A 21,058-nucleotide genomic window follows, 5' to 3' on the forward strand; every position below is an offset into this window, starting at 1 on the left:
TTTTCGAGTGTTTTGTGTGTGCAATTCATTGAAGAAGTCGTTACAGATCAAGTGATATCATCTGCCTCGGCTCGAACTGCCCCGGTCGTTATTTCACAAAAAAAAGCTCAGTTTTATGGCCGGGTTTTACTTTTTTCTAACCTTTTGTTTAAAGTGTGAATTCTCTATCTCACTGTCTCTATCTCAATGTGCCTGCGCAGTGAAAATGGAGGAGCTGCAGACCATAAAGCGCGAGTTGACGATGATAAAAGTGCAGATTGATGGCCTGCTGGACAGCCTGGACAGGATGGACAGACAAAGGCAGGAGCACACAGGTCAGTCATTTTCCAGATACAATGGTGATCTTTCTGAACTTCTTTTCCTCCTATCCTTTGCACAAGATAAAATAAAATATTGACTTGTACTGGTCATGATGTGGTAAGAGGGTTGAGCTTATGTTGCCCCCTAGTGGTAATCTCTATACAGAGGGCTTGAGCTTTATCACGTCAAGTTACAGCAGTATAATGTATTGAGATTTTCATATAATAATAAAAGGTTTATATATAATACATAAAGGATTATTTGGGGAAACACAGAGTTTTGTTTGCCTTGCACCTTCTTGAGATTTGAATCCTGTCTCCGATTTTCTCAGGGTTCTCTGGTTTTCTCCTTCAGTCCAAAAACATGAATTGCAGACTTGTTATTTCCAGTGTGCATTTGCGATTATGGATTTTTTTCTTTGTAGAAAAATAGTATAGAAAATGGATGGATGGATGGATGGATGGATGGATGGATGGATGGATGGATGGACGGATGGAATTCCTAGCACTTGCTGTTGGTGCAGTAATTTTAATTCTTGTGATATTTTAAGGCAATAATTGGCATTCCATTTAATGCATATTCATGAAGGATATTCATGCATATTCATTGATCCTTCATGGAGCTGGTGTTGTGTACAGTGTTGTGTACATACATTTTGGTGGTAACATTTTGGGAAAGAACCACTTTTGGGAAAGAACCACATATGGCTGGAAAATATATATATATAGTATATTATCTTCAGATTTCCATATTTATTACATATATCAGGTTTGCCAACATTTTTTATTTTAGTATTTTTGATTTCAGTTCTATTTCTAATTAAACACCTTATACAATAAAGGATCTGTCAGCAGGTTCAAATGTACTTCATCATTCCCACTATCGCTTATTACTTACATTGTAGTTCCTCCATAATCCGTTGTAGTTGCTGAATAATAGGCTTGAAGTTAAATAGCTGAGTTTAAGTCGCTATAATAATTGGCCATGATCTGCTAATTAAATCACTGATGTGAGGCGATGAGAAAGGATAAGTAATTTGTGAAACCGGTCCACATTTGTGTGTGTGTGTGTGTGTGTGTGTGTGTGTGTGTGTGTGTTTGTGTGTGTGTGTGTGTGTGTGTGTGTGTGTGTGTGTGTGTGTGTGTGTGTTTGTGTGTGTGTGTGTGTGTGTGTGTGTGTGTGTGTGTGTGTGTGTGTGTGTGTATTTGTGTGTTTGTGTGTTTGTGTCCATTTCTGCAGAATGTTCATTCATCTCTTTAGTCTTTCTCTAATCTCTGATGGACAGCTCAGTTTCTCTGAGTCTCTCTCTCTCTCTCTCTCTCTCTCTCTCTCTCTCTCTCTCTCTCTCTCTCTCTCTCTCTCCCTCTCTCTTGCTCTCTCACTTTTTTCTTCACTATTTTTCTACACTTCTGTCTAATCCATCCCTGCTTTAATTACAGCTGCGCCGATGATAAGCGATCAATGTGTCTGAGTCAGTAATGTGAGCACACTGAGGGGCTTCAGCACTGAGAGATTTCTCTGTCACTTTACCAGCCATTAGTAAAAAAAAAAACAAAAAAAACCAATTCACATCTCTATGGCTGAAATTGAAACATAGTGATGATGAAAGATTGGGACATGCTTTTTTATCCTGGTGTGATATATAGATTTTTTTTTTCAGTAGATGAAAAAGCAATATTTGACTGTCAGCTTTGTGGCTTTATGAAGGTTTACTTCACGGAGAACTGTCTCGTTCTCATGGAGTCATTATGAAACGATTTAAGGTCCACGAAATGCTCTGGAGTAATGTACAGTGGCACTTAAATTCAATTACAAAACTTTTCGATATTTGAAAACACCCCAGTAAATGATTTTCTCACTGATTCACTCTGTAAATGATGCACGGTGTGTAGAAAACAGATGCATGTGGACCCTCGTGAAGGCAGTTTAAATATACAGCAGTTCTCATTCAGCTTAATTTGATCTGTCATATGTACAAACGTAAAGAATATACGGAAAGAATTAAATAATGGAATTGAAAAAATTAAGAATTTAAATAGCTAAAAAAAAGAGAATTGAATAATAAAAAATAAATAGAATTGCAATCATAAAAAATTCTCATTTGCAACTGAATAATGGAAATAAAAGTGCAAAAGCTGTGCCGTTATTTGTGCAATATGTTCACGCGTGCAGAAAAATAAAACAGGTTAAATATTATCATAATATAATATTGTAAATATTTAATATTGCTAATATTATAATTATTATTCTATATGAACTAAATAATTACTATCGAGTATAGTTTTTGTAGACTAATTCATTTTTCTTTTTGTAAAACTCATTATGAATAAAATACACTTCAGATTTATTCCTTCATTGTCAACAAAGAGATGTTTTTATATAGTGCACTGTAAAGAAAGAACACGAGATCAACATGTGCCTTTACAGCTTCTTGCATGTTTTCTGAGCAGGTGTTGGATATTCAGCTATTATGACATTTTTTGGTTTATTGCCTTTTATTTACCTCCTTGGAAAATTAATATTGTGTTGAGTGTGAAATGGCGATACAGCAGGTAGTCTTGCCACAGGTCTCCTTGTGGGGTTCCTCCAGACTGTTAAACCATAAGTGTGAATGTGTGAATGTGTGTGTGTGTGTGTGTGTGTGTGTAATGGACTAGCACCTTATTCAGATGGTATTCCTGGCTCATCCTAAGTCTTTCTAGAATCGATTCCAGATCTCGAAACCACTAGCTTTCCAGAATTTTAACACTGAACCTTGTTTAGGTCTAAAGTTTAAAGTTCTTTATGTGCTGTAGGTTCTCCGTTTTCTCATGGTGGGAGCTCAGGGGGTTCACCATACCACCCATCAACCAGCAGTCGAGAAGGATCTCCCAGAACCCCCAGCCCGCGCCGAGGTGCCCGCAGAGACACTCCTGAGCTGGGAGAGGCCAGTGATGACGAGCCACACATGGTGATGAGCTTTATTCTATCAAATTCACTCTGAGTCACCATAGCCTGTTTCTGCGTCTCTATAGATAACCAAACAGTAATCAGTCGGTTTAAAGAGGACAATGCGTGCATGTGTGTGTGTGTGTGTGTGTGTGTGTGTGTGTGTGTGTGTGTGTGTGTGTGTGTGTCGTTGTTGAAAAGGTTGGAGACATGAGATAAGCACAATAAGGAACGGGAGCGTGCCGAATCACAGTGACAGCTGATAAATGCGTTTAAATGCAAAACTAGGCCTGCTTTCTGACAGACAAAACTCTCCAGCTGAAAGAGCCAAAACATGGAAGTCTCACATTTAAAATAATTCAGAGTGACATTTAATATATATTTGTGTGTGTGTGTGTGTGTGTGTATATATATATATATATATATATATATATATATATATATATATATATATATATATTAATCGCATGATTGTCATGCTTTATCTCGTGATTAATCACAACTTTATCTGTTCTAAATGTACCTTAAATTAATATTTTCCAATTTGAACATGACCATCAACAAATATGGATGCTTTATGCAAATGTATATTTATTATTAGTAAAACCAAACTCAACATAGAGCATGAAGACTAAATATTCGACCGTTTTTCGACCCCAGAAGGTTCATTGTTGCATCGTGGCGGATTTTGGTGCTTTATTTGAGACTTGGCGCAAAAAAATTTTACGTGATTAAAAATGATTTTTGGTGGAGTTAATTAAAATAAAATCTGAGTTAAGAAATGATGTCATGAATAATAAATGTGTGTTTCGTTGGAGGTTTCGATTTCACCTATTTTATATTTATATATTTATAATTTTAATGAAAAACGGTCAAACATAAAACCGCATAAATCGCGCGTTAATAAAATGAGTGCCGTTACAATGAATTTGCGTTAATGCGTAATATATTAACATATATTTTATATAAAAACAGATCATCACACCTCCACCTCATAAACAAACAGAAAAGCCATCTAATCACGCTGTTATTAGTTTGACACCTGAGACAGATTTGCTTGTGGCAGCACAAATTTCCACTAAGCCAGCACATTTTCCTTTTCCTTTCTTTGATTGCATTCATCTAAATCAAACACACACACACACACACACACACACACACACACACAATCCTACAAAAGCATGGTTAAAGAACTTATTGAGAAGAAAAACCCTTGCAGAGAGCACTTTTGCTGTCAGGCTTTTTCAGAGACATCTATATATAGACACAACTATTATTCCAGAAGCCACGTTACAATTATATGTAATTACCTTGGTCCTCTACCTGGTGGCAGTGACAAATGAAGTAGGTTTAGCCCCCTTCCATGTGTGTCCTAAGCACAATAGCGAAGCCGCAATTACTCCGCTGCTTTGTTAATATTACCAAGAGCTTTTTCTTCCTCCCAGAACGCTCCCTCACTAGGTACTGTTTTTGTTTCATGGCTGTGCAACGTAGTAGAAATGAAGTATCAGCCTCTTCACACCGACAACCAGAAATTAGTTTGGAAAAAAAATATACACCTCGGTTCAAAATGACTGATATTTAAAAACATATAAGAAAGTTCAGAGTATTCAGAATCATGTTACGCACACGCTTCAGCGATTTCCTGCTTTGATATGAAGGTTACATGGTTGAGTTAAGTTTGTAGTCTGTAGTCTGTTGAGCAATCCTTCGAAAATAAATTAAGGGAGATGAAATAAGCAAGAAGCAAATCATTCAAGTTATTAAATCTTGATAATCAGTTGGTGCCTGGGTGTAAATATTGCCCCCCCAATTCACCTGCATCGGATGGACATTAAGCACCTTGCTTAGGGTTTAAAATTTTGACCTTCCAATCCAGAGTCCAATCCCTCAACTATTGAGCTATCATATAAAAAGAACGCTGTTTTTTTTTTTTTTTTTGCCGAAATTCTTGCTGCAAGCAATTTTCGAAATGATCTCTGACTTCCGATCTCATCAAATACAATTCATGCAGAAATAATCTAACAGTGGTGGATGCAGCACACAAAATATGTACTTAAGGTAAAAAAAAAAGAGGGATTCACAAGGTAAAATATTACGTCAGTAGAAGTGAAAGTGTCCCTTTAAACTTGAACGTAAAATTACAAAAGTATTTACCTTCCAATGTACTTCAGTATGGCTTTAATGTTCTTATCATCATTTTTATCACAAGATTCTTTACTCAATCAACTCAGTTTCTGTGAAAAGACTCGAATGTGACTCTCAGCACACTGATCTATTAATAGAATGACTCAAACACTGATTGATTTCTATTACAATGATCATGAGCCCAAAACCTTCTTCTCAACTAGGGTGCGCTCGATCCTGATTGGTGTCCTTTATCCTTGTAAATAAAAAGGGACGACTGATTTTACAAAATATAAAAAATAAAAATATTTGACTTTGAAATGGAGTGAAGTAAAAGCTTCCCCAAATAAAAATACTTCAGTAAAGTACAGATACATTAAAAAAACTACCTCAGAACAGTAACAAATTAAATTTACCGTACTTTCCGGACTATAGAAACCCCGGAACCCCGCGGCTTAAACAATGAAGCAGCTAATTGATGTATTTCTCCGGGGTTTTTCCCGGTTTAAAAGCTTCAAGCCAAAAAACTGAGCCCCATAACATTAGACCAATGAAATTGCCAAACAGGTTCAGGTGAACCAATGAAACTCTTTATATTAAATCAGATGCGCTCCCACTGAATCGGGCTGCACCACATCATAAATATGGATGATGATCCTCTGACGTTTGACCTGCCGCTCACTCGGACTGTCTACAGGAAATACGAATCATTCGTCACGCTGAAAACAACCGGGCATGAAAACACACACTTCACCTGTGTTCTGAGCTGCACGGCATCGGGAGAAAAGATTCACCGATGGTGATTTTTAAACGCACGACGATGCCAAAAGATAAACTCCCGAGAGAAATAGTTGTGAAAGGAAGGAGGAAGACAGTAAACAAAGACTTTCTTGGTAGGCTACTGTTTAGATACAAGTCGTGTAACAGACACTGTCTTTGATTAAAGCCTGTGTAAAGTTCATCAGTTTCAGTGTAGACATTATTTATGTTCAAAATAATAATCTTTGTTAAATTTGGTGTGTGCGGCTTATATTTGGGTGCGCTTAATAGTCTGGATATTACGATACTAACTTACTGTCCAACACTGGCATCTAAGATGATCATTGAAGTGTTTGCAGTATCACAATTAGATCCTTATGGTATTTTATAGCTCAGCTCTATTCTATATGATGATGTGTGAGTTTGTTGTCTGTTTGGTGTTGAATTGTGGGATGAAGACAAACCATCTCACTACAGTACATTACATGGACTCTATATTGCAAGTATGTGACAAAGAAACAACTTTGAACCTCTGGACTACACGATAACTGGAAGCGATGCAGTGGCATCTTCACACCGGTTGGTTATATTTGCGCATTAAATCAGATCTTCAAGTAATTAGGTACTGCCACATTTTCTTACTTCCTCCTGTTGTTCTCCAAGCTGTTTTCCAGTCTGCTTGTGCTCCTCTATAAATGATGAGAGCTTCATCTCTCATGGCGAGAGCCCATATGTTAGAGAGAAGAGGCTCAGCAAGAGCTGACTTGTCTCTCTGCGTCATCCCAGCGTGCCCTCATTCCCAGCCATTAGGCAGTGCTGCTGGGAGAAAACTACTGATCCGAGATCGAACACTGCGACTCGGGTCTCATTCGTAGCGCAGTACGCCCTCGTTGATGAATGCGAACATATTGCAGCTAAATGTTAACGTGTTGGTGCTCATGTTAAAGAGTCTTTATGTTTCTCTTATCCTCAGATGAATAATCACAACTCTGACATGGACGATGAAATGTGAAGCAGCACAGCTCAGGTAAGGAATATATTAACCTAAATCACACACATGTATGTAAACACATAGAAATCGCAAAATACACTATATGGACAAAAGTGTTTGGACCATTAGACCATTCCTATTCACTGTTATAATAACCTTCACTTCTCTGAGAAGATGTTCCACTAGATTATTTGAGTGTGCATGTGGAAATCTGTGTGAGGTGAGGAGACCTGCGGTGCAGCGCTCACATTCATCCCAAAGGAGTTCAATAGGGTTGAGGTCAGAGCTCAATAGCAGATCTTCCACTCCAAACCTGTGCATGAAAACCATATCAGAAATTGGACATTAATTTGTGGATCCATATGGCATTAATGTACGGGTGTAGACAAAACTATATGGACAAAAGATTGTGGACACCTGACCATAAGGTCTTGGACCATCCAATTCCACATTTAGTCCCCATTTGCTGCTATAATAACCTCCACTCTCTCTCTCTTCTGGGGAGATGTTCCACTAAATTTGTGCTCATTCAGCCACAAGCATTTATCCCATAGGAGATATTCCACTTCACCCAATGTGAAGCATATCTTCATGGAGCTGGCTTTGTGCACAGGGGCGTTGTCATGCTGGAACACATTTCAGTCTCCTGGTTCAAGTGAAGGCAAACTTTCATGCCACCGCATCCAAAGACTTTCTATACAATTGTGTGCCTCCAACTTGTGGAAGAACCACACATGGCTGGAAGTCAGGCGTCCCAATAGTTGTTACAATATAATGTAGTAATATTGGCCCATAATATTATTATATATAATATATTCTTTAAATTATTTTTAATTGTTTATACACTATTAACTTTGTACAAATTGCAGGTTATCACAGTGCCAATGAACTGTAAAGTAGTTTGGCTCATGAAATCAAGTAACATGTTAATTAAGCTTAATTATACTGTATACTAATGAGCTGTAGCTGCGTTTTGACTCCGTTGTTTTGCCCCAAAGGCCAGTTTTTTTTTGGATTGCTATTGTTTCTCTTTTCCCTTATATTCAGTCGTAAGTGCAGGAAAGAGTGTGGGGTGGAGGGGAGGGGTGGTGCTGGTGGAGAGGGGGTTATAGTGTTTCCTTCTCTTCGGCAGGCTTTTTTTTAAGGTAACATTTTAAATATAGATAAAGATAATTGACTCAATTAAGAGGTCATTAGATTAATGGAGCTAACGCGTAGGTACTCATTTCGAAGTTCTCGAAAGTTAGTAAGTAGTCCTACTTTTTATATCTTGGATTTGTGGCACTGTAATTAGCAGTAATACAGGAAAGATTGCTAATGAAACTAAGCAAGAGCAAATTAATTGCATTTTTATCTTGAAGCATGTGAGTCCTGTGCTATTCTTGACTGATTTTATTCACTGGTTTTCTACAGAGATGCCACACGATCATTGTTTTTTAATACATTTTTTCTTTCAGCTCTTTACAATTCTACAGCTCAGCTACAAACCCACATGAGATCCAGGATAAATACTAAACTCTGCTAAAACAGAGATTCCAGACTGTAGTGCGCTTCTGATTTAACCCCTACAGCTCGATCTTACTGCACTGTAACAATCGCATCCTTTCATAATAATCGCTCAAATGAGACCGACGGGAGAAAATCCTGTACGCTTTCCAGAGAAAAAGAGTTTCCCACAAAATTGGTGTTTTTACTGCCTTCCATGCTTTCTTTCTTTCTTTCTTTCTTTCTTTCTTTCTTTCTTTCTTTCTTTCTTTCTTTCTTTCTTTCTGACATTTCATTTCATTTCATGACATTTTGGAGCGCTTATTTTCTACACTCTTTCATTTAATTCCCTTCTTTCTTTCTTTCTTTCTTTCTTTCTTTCTTTCTTTCTTTCTTTCTTCTTTCTTTCTTTCTTTCTTTCTTTCTTTCTTTCTTTCTGACATTTCATTTCATTTTGGAGCCCTTATTTTCTACATCCTTTCCTTCATTTCCTTCTTTCTTTCTTTCTTTCTTTCTTTCTTTCTTTCTTTCTTTCTTTCTTTCTTTCTTTTTCTTTCTGATATTTCATTTCATTTCATGACATTTTGGAGCTTATTTTCTGCACTCTTTCATTTAATTCCTTCTTTCTTTCTTTCTTTCTTTCTTTCTTTCTTTCTTTCTTTCTGACATTTCATTTCATTTTGGAGCCCTTATTTTCTACATCCTTTCATTCATTTCCCTTCTTTCTTTCTTTCTTTCTTTCTTTCTTTCTTTCTTTCTTTCTTTCTTTCTTTCTTTCTGACATTTCATTTCATTAAATTTTGGAGCCCTTATTTTCTTCATCCTTTCCTTCAAATCCCTTTCTTTCTTTCTTGCTTTCTTTCTTGCTTGCTTGCTTGTTTTCTCTTTTATGTGTCAAAAGAATTTTAATAGCAACAACTGGAGTAAAACCGTTACTTTAGTAAAACCACATTCAAATTGAATTTGAATCATCAGTATTAATTTCTTTCATGAATATAAATGTACTGTAAACGATAGGAAAGCTGGTAATAAATAATCTTTAGGTTGATCCAGCTCCTTCTCTGTTGTCTCCAGACTGGTCTGCTGAGTGATGTAGCAAGACAGAAGAGCCTGATTGCAGAAGAAGGTCCCAGCTCAGTCTCCACGCCGGCATCTCACCCCAACACCACATGCAGCGTAATACAGTGTGCAGTAGAAATAATCCATCAGTAAAACTGGACATTGTGAGGTTTATATTTGGTTTGTTCTTCATAGCACTTGTGTGTGTATTAACTCTCATTCCTGTTTGTAGTGTCAGGTGTCATTACAGCTTCTCCTGTTCTCCCTACACCCCTGTTCCAGAACACTGTTCTCCCTACACCCCTGTTCCAGAACACTGTTCTCCCTACACCCCTGTTCCAGAACACTGTTCTCCCTACACCCCTGTTCCAGAACACTGTTCTCCCTACACACCTGTTCCAGAACACTGTTCTCCCTACACACCTGTTCCAGAACACTGTTCTCCCTACACCCCTGTTCCAGAACACTGTTCTCCGTACACCCCTGTTCCAGAACACTGTTCTCCCTACACCCCTGTTCCAGAACACTGTTCTCCCTACACCCCTGTTCCAGAACACTGTTCTCCCTACACCCCTGTTCCAGAACACTGTTCTCCCTACACACCTGTTCCAGAACACTGTTCTCCCTACACCTCCTAGAACCTTATTAAATAAAATGTATTGTGTGCCATTTAGTTTTTTTTTTTATTTCAGGAACTGTAGATCCTGATAATCAGTTGCTCCGATATTACGCCAATATAACAAAGTAAATGTAATTCGTTACTGTACTTGAGTAGCTTTTTTGCATATCTGTACTTTACTGTAATATTTTCATTTGGGGAGACTTTTATTTTAACTTCACTACATTTCAAAGTCAATTATCATATTTTTTTACTGAAATCAATCAAACACGCAAGCAAGCAAACCACCAATCAGGGTCGAGCTCGCGCTCTGTTTTCAACTTGTTCTGATTGGCGCTTGGTGGCATCGCCAACATGCAGTTCAGCATCAGTTTACCACCACTTTTTCTCATTCATTCAGTCCATCTTTGCTTGCTTCTTTCTTCTCTCTGCATTCTTTTTCTCCTTCCCTTCTTCCTTCCATTTACAGTACATTTTTACATCTATGTCATTTAGCAAACCCCCTTATCCTTATAAACATCTTTTCAGCGTATTTTACTCCTCTTCTCTCAGTCCATCTCCTTCCCCCCGTAGAGACGTTTCTTATTCGTCTTCTCTTCATGTCGACTGAGCCTCGTTCTGGAATCCTCTTCTTCTGTGTCCACGGCACTTCAGCCTGAGAGTAACCGTGTGGGTCGGCGTGTAATAATGTGTAATATTGTAAAACTTCGTTTCGTGTGTTTCTCGCTGTCTGATTTTATCTTCCTTTTTTGTTTTTAATCTCGGAAAAGAAAACAAATAAAAGAAATATCTCAGACACTTTCATCAAAAGTGTCCCGTTCCTTTGTGTTCTTTTCTTCTTTCGCAGTCGCACGAAGCGAGACACGTTCATAAACATGATGGTTTTAAAAATAAAAAATAAAATGGTTTTGTCTGAGCATTAGGTGATAATTCACTCTTTTGTTTTTTATAATGACTCGGAGGGAATAAGTGGAAGTAGATGAACCTCCGGTTCCGAAAAACAAAAAAGCCTGCAGGCACACAGCACACTGTGGAGTTAGCTCAATAGACTGCGTGGTCCAGACCTGCTTCTGTGCCAGAAATATTGCACAATCGCCACATTTGTGTTTGTGACAAAAGACAGCGACAAAAAAAGAGCAATTTATTCGAGGTCCTGAGTGCACCGAGACAATTTCCTCCACAGTGTGAGTGAACCGAGAGCTCAGACACAACATGATGTTTGCAGCATAAATCCCTGTGGAGCAGAAAGATTCAGGATTTAATGGTTGATATACGGCGTGTTTTCTTCTAATTGTGTGTGTACTGTAGTTGGCAAAGTAGCAACAATCACTTAAACCAAGCAAGCACGTCAATCAAAAGTAGCATTGCAAAATTCCAGGAATTTTCAAGACTGGAAAACATGGGAATGACTGGGAACAAACTTGGAATTTACAAAATTGCAGGGTAACCTATAACAGGGAAATACAGGGAATTTAGTGAAATTTTAGTTGAATTTCTTCCCTGAATCACATGCACACAGCACACTTACTACAGGGGTACTGAGACCACGCCCCTTACCTGCACTGTGCAATCCTCAATCACATGACACATCATTTCTTCAATCCTGCACACAAAACAATGTCCCAAAATGTCTAACTTGGTGAGTATTTACATAAATTACATAATTATATACATTTATGTTTAAAACTTCCTTGTGCTACATAAAACACTCTTATATGTCACCCTATGACTCCTTCTTCTTAAAATACGTGTTCACCACTGCCATTTCCATCCTTTTAGCAAAATCTACCACCATCTGCCCCTCTACATTCCTCTCCTTAAGACTATACCTACCATCACCTCTTCATCACCTCTGTTCCCTTCACCTACATGCTTATTGAAGTCTTACCAATCTTTCATTCGTAACTCACTCATAACTCACTCCAGAAATCTTCCTTCTCCTCAATCTCACAACCCACTTGTGGAGCATAAGCACTGATGACATTTGTCATCACGCCTTCAACTTCACCTCCACTCTACTCTTACTAAACCCCTACACCATTTCTCTTTCTATCCACACCATAATACAATATGCTGTAAAGTACCGTAATTTCCGGATTATAAAGCACACCCATATATAAGCCGCACCCACAGAATTTGACAAAGATTTTTATTTTGAACATAAATAAGCCGCACCTGTCTATAAGTGTCTACACTAATGTACTTTACACAGGCTTTAACGAAAGACACGTTACACGGTGTAACAGGTGAAATATGTTGTGGCTCCTTTAGGAGCATTGCGGTATTTTGGGAATAGCCTGCCACTGCATTTTCCGGTATTACTGCGTGTGTGTAAGACTGAGGAATATGTCCTTATTATTTTCTGATGCTCAGTTCTAAGTTTCTTTGACTAACCCGTAACGCTGTTGCCAAGAAAAATAAAAAAGCACGAGTTTTGGAAACCTGTCTGTGCTTATATGATTTCTGTTGCAACTGGAGTTAGCGAGCTCTCCCTTCACCCAGACTCAACGTGTTACAACGGCTTGTATCTAAACAGTAGCCGAGCAAGAAAGTCATTGTTCACTGTCTTCCTCCTTCCTTTCACAACTATTTCTCTCGGGAGTTTATCTTTTGGCATCATCGTGCATTTAAAAAAAATGTTTTTCTCCCGATGCCGTGCAGCTCAGAACACAGGTGACGTGCATTTTTTCGTTTTCGTTTGGAAATTTAATTGGTCTAATGTTATAGGGTTCAGTTTTTTGGCTTGAAGTGAAACCAGGAAAAAATTATGGAAAAATCCATAAATTAGCCGCTTCGTTGTTTAAGCTGCGGGGTTCAAAACGTGGGAAAAAGTAGCGGCTTAAAGTCCTAAAAATACGGTAAATGTAACATTTCATCACAGGTCACAGGTGCTCAATCACATCCTCATTCACACCAATTTTGCTGGTTTCTGTATAAAATGTATGAACAATCTAAAAACACTGGCCATACACAATAGAAAGACTCTGAATAGTACATAGTTTTATATAAGGCTTTTTTTTATTATGTAAACAGTTGAATGCTGGATACATGGATTAAGAGATGATACTGAGGCCTGATCTGTTTCGATGCCAAAGCGGTCCGTAGAAAATTACACTGTAAATATTTGTGGGAAAAAACTACTAGTGAAAAATCCACAATATTTGTCCAAAAGTATAGGAGTCGTCTTTCCCCTCCAGGACGCTGTTCTCCATAGATCGGACCTCTCTTTAGACACCGGCGCTATTTGAGATCGGGGGGAGCGCAGTCATCTCTCACCAGCACGCCGACTGGAGCTTCAATAATCATCATCATCATCATCATCAGAGTCCATCACTCGCCGCCTGTTAAACTGAAAGAGAGCGGAGGAAGTGTTCTAGCAAACTTAATCAATTATAATTTACATTATATGGACAAAAGTATTGGGACATCTGGACTTTTCCAGCCATTTGATGTTTTTTTTTTCCCTCCAAACTTTTAGCAAAAACTTTTTATAATGTGTCTTTGGATGTAAAAAAAAAAAAGTAATTTTCCTGGTATTTGAACAAGGAGATGATGTCTTTGGATGCTTTAGATTGAAAATTTCCCTTGACTTGAACTAGGAGACCCAAACCTGTTCCAGCATGACGATGCCCCTGTGCACAACGCCAGCTCTATGAAGATCTGCTGTGCCTGGTTTGGAGTGGAAGATCTTTCTGCTATGGAGATCTCGCAACTCTATGGAACGAACTGGAACACTGACTGCACCCCAGGCCTCGAAACATCAGTACCTGACTTTATTAACACCCTGAATAAATCTCACAAAATCTCCAAAATCTAGTAGAACATCTTTCCAGAAGAGTGGAGGTTATTATAACACCAAATAGAGACTAAATGTGGAATGGGATGTTCAGGTGTCCACAAACTTTTGTCCATACAGTGTATGTAATCCTTAATGCCAGGTGCAGATGGAGTTTTACCTTCACGGTTGTTTTCTTCTCTGTTTGTTGACTGACTTTTTCAAGAATTTCTATTAATCCAGACTCTGAGATCTGAGAAGAGGATGATGCAGACCTTAAAACATTTCCATCACAGAATTTTTTTCCATTTATTTAATGCAGCTTTGCTTTTACATCATACAGGAAAAATAAACGACCCGAAACTAGAAAGTCCATATAAAGGCCTGCTATACATTTTTATTAAATAACATACAAGTATACAACTTTCATTTCTAACTTATTAGTCCTTCATGATTCAGTTCATTTCATTTCCTTTCTTTTCTTCTACTATATGTTCTTATTCCTCTCATTCACATTTCTTTTCTTTTCTGACTTTCATCCGGCTACATTACTTTGTCTGATCCCGTCTATGCTTATGTTTATACCATTTCTCCTCAATGCAATTCTCTTGCTTTCCCCCCTTTCTTGCTTTTCTTTCCCCTTTGACTTGTCTTTTTTCAGATTTCTTTTCTTCTATTACAGTCCCTACTATTTTCATTCTTAATTTTCACATTTCCTTTTTGTCACTTTTATCCTTCTTTCCAACTTTTTTTTTACATACTCCTCCTACCCAGTTTTTATATTCATTTCCATTTATACTATTCATTTCATTTTTTCATGTTGTTTATCTGTTTGTTTTTATCTCGTTTCTAACATTTATTTATTACTCCTTAGCTCCTCCCCCAAGTCCTTTCTTTTTGATCTTTTTCTTTAATCTTTTAATTATTCCTAGCTTTCTTTCTGACTGCAATTCGGTACCCTTTTTGTCTTTTGTGCTCCTCGTGCTCACCTTTCCGCCGAGCTGGCCGAACCGAGCCATTTGTATCAGATAATTCTCCACTGCTTTTGCTTTGTCAGGTTTCACCAGCGCCAAGTTACTCACTGCAATCAAACACAGACACGATAGTGAGGTTCAGCAGAACAGCACCACCTGCTGGTGCACAGAGGAACTGAGTCACAACAGCTAGTAACCGTGTCATGTTTAAGATATGCAAAAAAAATAATAATAATATGGACAAATTTATTGGGACACCTGACCATAATAATTCCACAAACCTGTTCCAGCATGACAATGCCCTTCTAAGCAAATCCAGCTCTGTGAAGATATGCTTTGCCTAGGATGGAGTTGAAGATCTCCTGCTATAGAGCTCTGACCTCAATCTTACTGAAGTCTCTAGGATGAATGTGCACCCCAGGCCTCCTCACCCCACCTAACATCAGTACCTGACTTTATTATCCACATGTGGCTGGATGATCCACAAATACACTCCAAAATCTAGTGAAACATCTCCCTAGAAGAGTGGAGGTTATTATTAGATTAAATGTGGTTCTTCAAAAAGAACATACCAATCTTATGGTCAGGTGTCCACAAACTTTTATCCATAAAGTGCACTGAGAAATGAAACTCACATCTTGCACGAGCTGATTGATCCAAAACCTGGGCCAGTATCGTGTTCCTCATTTCGGTTTCTCTGTGAGGAGGAAATTAGACTTCACACAATTGAACAAACCACATAAAAACGTACGACAATTGTAAATCAAACACAGCTGCTGCAGATGTAGTGAAGCTGATGATGTAACTATAGTGTCATACCGCTGCTTGGCTTCCTGTTGTCCTTGTTGTTCACCAGATGAGTCCTAAAACATATTTAAAAAAATTTAAAGCTGTTTTAATATAAACAATTGTAGCTGTTCAAACAATTCAGACAAACAATGAAATCGTGTGTTTAATGTGTGTATGTTCATGTTCATCCAATGCAACAAATTACACACAATTCATAATCAAAAATGGCCATACATTTCAAAATGGCATTGAGGAGACGGATGTTTATACAGCGTTTAGGCAGAAGATTATGACGTTCACTAGTGAAGAACACTAATGATCTCTTCATCATGGCACCTGTTTGTGGGTGGATTTATTTATTAGGCAGCAAGAGCGAGTTTGACAAATTGTGACGTCTAGACGTCTGGGTCAGACCGTCTCCAAAACTGCAGCTCTTGTGGGATGTTCCTGGTCTTCAGTGGTCAGAATCTATCAAAAGTGCAGCAGGGAAGGAACAGTGGTAAACCGGCAACAGGGTCGCGGGCGGCCGAGGCTCACTGATGCACGCTGATGTGTTCTGATCCAACAGAGGAGCTCCTGTAGCTCAGATTGCTGAAGAAGTTTATGGTGTTGATGCTCGAATTTCTGATAATTTCACTGTAAAATCCCTTCACCTTTTGAACTGGATTATGATTAATGAATCAACACAAAGTCCATAATTATTGAAGCTGGAGGAGGCAGGAATCTATATTTTAAACATTACTTATTGGTGCAAAATGGTGTGGCTTGCTCTTTAATGCCCCCTAGTGGACCAATAAAGTTTGGATTTTTTTCCTCTCCGTTCCTCCATTTTTGCATTCTACAGTATCTTGTGTTACCAGAGTTCCAGAGATTCACGTATTTGAATTACCTGAGGAATCGTTTCAGCCCTAGTTGCCATGGTAACCTGTTTTCCAGGAAGTATATTTGGCCTAGAAAATTCCAGACGTCATGTCGGTTAAGATCGGTTAAGATCGATTGTGATTGGTCGTAACATCATACCACGAATACGACTAAAGATTTCAGCTATCATTTTACAAATACTTGTATATAAACCTAATATTAGAAATGAGTTTATTAGAGGGACAGCGCATGTAGGACGTTTTGGAGACAAGGTGAGGGAGGTGTGATTGAGATAGTTTGGACATGTGCAGAGGAGGGACATGGGGTATATCAGAAGGAGAATGCTGAGGATGGAGCCACCAGGAAGGATGAAAAGAGGAAGACCAAAGAGGAGGTTTATGGATGTGGTGAGAGAAGACATGCAAGTAGTTGGGTTGAAAGAGACAGATGTAGAGGACAGGGGGGAATGGAGACGGATGAGCCGCTGTGGTGCCCCCTAATGGGAGAAGCCGAAAGAAGAAGTAGAAATAAACCTAATAAATCCCACCACTAACAGATGCCACGATGAAGATATAATCAGTGTTATTTACTCACTGCATATAATGTTATAATGCCATAATGTCATGCCTGGTACTGTACTGTATGTGGCTGAAATGACAATAAAAGCCACTGGATTTGACTTCAGTAAAAGTTAAACTCCTCCTTCCACATTTCTACTCATGTAAGAGTGAAAAGTTTCTCGCTTCTAAATGGACTTCAGTACCAACAGTAAGATTAGTGATGTATGAGAACTCTGTATGAATACTGGATGCAGACCTCAGATCAGATCAGGAGACACAATGAGAGAACCTGTACTCCACACACTCTCACCAGAACTGTTGGGTTGCACTTGCACTCTTGTCACAGCTTCTAATATAATCCACGATACGTTTTCACATCAAAATATTAAAAGGGATATAACAAACACAGTTTTGGACAATTTCATTTAATGGACCAGTTTCCACCGGTACCCTGTTGGCTAACGATACCTGTGGCGGTCGTTGGTAACCCGGGCCTCGACCGATCCGGTATGAATTTCTGATTTGTGATCCGCATATTTGATTTGACACGTTTCACACTGGATGACTTTCCTAACATTTATCCAGGCTTGGGACTGGCACTAAGAGTGCACTAACTTGTGCAACCCTAATGACTCACTTTACTCACTTTAATTAATATAATAAAAAAAGTATTACATTAATGTGATTATTCTATTTTAATGTTAATATATTTAATGTTATTAAAAAAATAATTATAAAATATTATTTTAAATGATACAAAATGTTAATAATAATAATAATAATAATAATAATAATAAACTGCTTTAACAAAAAAAATAATTTATGTTTTGCATTTTTCCCCCATAACCGTACCGAAATTGAACCGAACCATGACTTAAAAAACCGAGATACGAACCGAATCGTCAATTCTGTGTACCGTTACACCCCTAATAATTAACTTATGTGTATTTTTGTTTTAGTTTTATTTCGATGTCAAGCCCCGCCCCCTTCCCAGCTCTGTAAACTAGCATAAAGGCTAAGTGATGTTTGCTAACTAGCATCTCCATGGCAGGCTAAAAAAAAAAATATGCGCCACGACTAGAAATAAGCAACTAACCCAAGAAGAAGAAACGAAAATGTATAAATAATATATATATGATCATTTTGTTTGTTTTGGTTTGTATGGTTTGGTCTAAAACGTACCTTCCCATATTTGTATATACAGTAGGAAGGCTGGAGTCTGCCATGCTGATTTGGGTTTCTAGGCAGGTTTAGAGCCACTTACCCCCTGTTTTGCCTGCAGTTCTGCCATCCTCTGCCTCCGAATAGCCTCCAGTTCCTCATCAGCCATTTTTTCCAGAAGTGCAGTTTTAATCTGAAGTGCTTCAAGAGATTTAAGGCCCAAATCTGAACCCAAGTGCTATGGAAAGGTGTGGAAGCCAACCAGGCTGAAGTAATCACACCCAGAGCAGTCAAACACTCAGTGTAGAGATGCACGATCACACCGATTCTTATCACAGATTAATGTCGTTTTTAATTGTTGAAATCTGTGTTCTGGAGAAAAATATTTTGATTATTTGCTTTAAAAGATTTATTTATGGATTGTAGTGATGGGGAACAACCAGTAAAGGTATCCCTTTAAACTTGAAGTACAAAAGTATTTGCCTTCAAATGTATTTAAGTATCCAAAGTACTATGATTTTTTATAGCTATAAAGTTCCTTTTATCATTTTTGTCACAGCACTCTTTACTTAATCAACTCAGTTTATCTGAAAAGACTCTAATGTGACTCTCAGCACACTGATCTATTATTAAATTTATATTAATGAGTCAAACACTAATCTTCTTCTTCTCCTTTTGGCTGTTCCCATTAAGTTATGCCACAGCAGCTCATCTGTCTCCATACCCCTCTGTCCTCTACATCTGCCTCTTTTAAACCAACTACCTGCATGTCTTCCCTTGCCACATCCATAAACCTCCTTCTTGGTCTTCCTGTTTTTCTTCTTCCTGATGGCTCCATCCTTAGCATTCTCCCACCGATGTAACCCATGTCCCTCCTCTGCATATGTCCAAACCATCTCAATCTCTGACTTTGTCCCCAAAACGTCCTACATGCACTGTCCCTCTAATAAACACGTTTCTAATCCTGTCCATCGTCATCACTCCCAACAAAAACCTTAACATCTTCAGCTCTGCTACCTCCAGCTCCACCTTCTGTCTTTTACTCAATGCCACTGTCTCTAAACCATACAACATCTCAGGTCTCACCACAGTCCTATAAACTTTCCTTTCACTCACAGATACTCTTCTATCACAAATCACTCCTGCTATCACTCTTCTCCACCCACTCCACCCTGCCTGCACTCTTTTCTTTACTTCTCTAACACACTCTCCATTACTTTGCACTGTTGATCCCAGGTACCTGAACTCCTCCACCTTCTCCACCTCTTCTCCCTGCAACTGCACCACTCCACTGCCCTCCCTCTCATTCACACACATGTACTCTGTCTTACTCCTACTGACTTTCATTCCTACTCTCACCACAAATCACAATATCATCCGCAAATTAATTAATGAGTAAGGAAGTTTTTCCTATCCGGCTTGATAGACCGAATGTTAGGAAGTTTTCCTCTCTAGCTCGAAGGACCATATAAGGATTCTCACTATCTGGTGTGCGCTGATCAGGGGATTGTACTCACCCCAGCGCATCAGTAAAAACACGATACAGGATTCAAAACATTCTACTGGGTATAAAATTGATTGTATATGAGGTGATTCTTGCTGTCTTCTGCTAGCTGCTGTTCAGTGGGTTGCGTGATGTAGAATGCATGCCGCGGCTCCGTGTTCTTGCCTTTTGGTGGAGGACAGTGTACTGTGATGTCACGGGTAGCTTGTCATTGCTTGGTAAACTGTATATCTGCCTCTAGTGGTGAAGCATGGAAATACAACTAAATAGAAATCCTTTTCTATCCTAGGGTGTTGTCGAGAACATGGCGTTGCAAGGCATAGATGACACAACAGGGGCTACAAGTTGTGCCAAAGGGTAGTACTTGCCACTCATAAATACAGGGAAGGTTATTGGTTTGAAGGTCACGCCATACAAAGCGAAGAAATGGTTTGTCTTCAGGCAGTAGGCGGACCTGATGAAACATACCCTTAATATCTCCACTTATTGCTACGGAATGTTCCCTAAAGCGCAACAGCACTCCTAAGAGGGAAGGGCTAAGTGTAGGTCCAGCAAGGAGGTAATTATTCAGATTCTGGCCTACGTGTTCGAAAGAACAGTTGAACACTACTCTTTTCTTCCCATTATGTTGTACCATGTGATGTGGAATGAACCATGACTCTTCTCCGGTGTTTACAGAGTCAGTGGTGAGTTTGACTACATAGCCGCACTTCTCTAGTTTCTTAATCTCTTCGTTATATGCTACTGCCTTTTCAGGATCCTTTGCCAACCGTTGGTCTATACTTCTTAAATTGGGAATAACAGTCTTTAGAGGTACAGAGTTGTGGCATATTAACTTTGCTTAAGAGGGAGGGTTGCAAAACGATCCACTCCATCTACCATTACCCTGGCTTTTCTGGTTTGTAACAGATCCATTGCCACTTGATCCTGGTTTGATCGCATGACTAATTTCTCATTTTTGTGTGGAATAGTATCACTTTGCCAGAGTCTCTCTACGTTTCGGGATAGTTCTTCCATTTGGGGAGTAATACAGATATGTAAGCATTGTTGAGGCTGTATCTGTTGCTGCAGAAAGCACGTTGGACCTTGTAGTGTCCAGCCTAATCTAGTTCTAATAGCTGCTGGACCTCCAGGGGGTCCTATGCGTACAGGCTCAACTGGTGTTA

General features: G+C 38.7%; 2 protein-coding genes across 2 annotated transcripts in view; one reads left to right on the top strand and one right to left on the bottom strand.

Moving 5' to 3' along the window:
• Positions 1–11,089, top strand: part of LOC124395370 (RNA-binding Raly-like protein) — an 84,675-nt gene extending 73,586 nt beyond the window's left edge. The window contains exons 5-8 of the mRNA XM_046863805.1: positions 201–314; positions 3,096–3,250; positions 7,088–7,141; positions 9,665–11,089. Coding sequence (XP_046719761.1) covers positions 201–314; positions 3,096–3,250; positions 7,088–7,126 — 308 coding nt within the window. The 3' untranslated portion in view covers positions 7,127–7,141; positions 9,665–11,089. The remainder of the gene's footprint in view (positions 1–200; positions 315–3,095; positions 3,251–7,087; positions 7,142–9,664) is intronic.
• Positions 11,090–13,264: 2,175 nt separating this feature from the next.
• Positions 13,265–18,687, bottom strand: pdcd5 (programmed cell death 5). The gene is made up of 6 exons (XM_046863848.1): positions 18,492–18,687; positions 15,837–15,880; positions 15,653–15,714; positions 15,033–15,124; positions 14,225–14,296; positions 13,265–13,617 (listed from the first exon to the last, which is right to left on the bottom strand). Exons 1-6 carry the CDS (start codon positions 18,555–18,557, stop codon positions 13,564–13,566), a joined length of 390 nt encoding a protein of 129 aa, XP_046719804.1. The 5' UTR covers positions 18,558–18,687; the 3' UTR covers positions 13,265–13,563.
• Between the last annotated feature and the right edge of the window lie 2,371 nt (positions 18,688–21,058).

The sequence above is a fragment of the Silurus meridionalis genome, chromosome 13 (genome assembly GCF_014805685.1).
Source record: "Silurus meridionalis isolate SWU-2019-XX chromosome 13, ASM1480568v1, whole genome shotgun sequence".
In the NCBI taxonomy this organism is placed as follows: Eukaryota; Metazoa; Chordata; class Actinopteri; order Siluriformes; family Siluridae; genus Silurus; species Silurus meridionalis.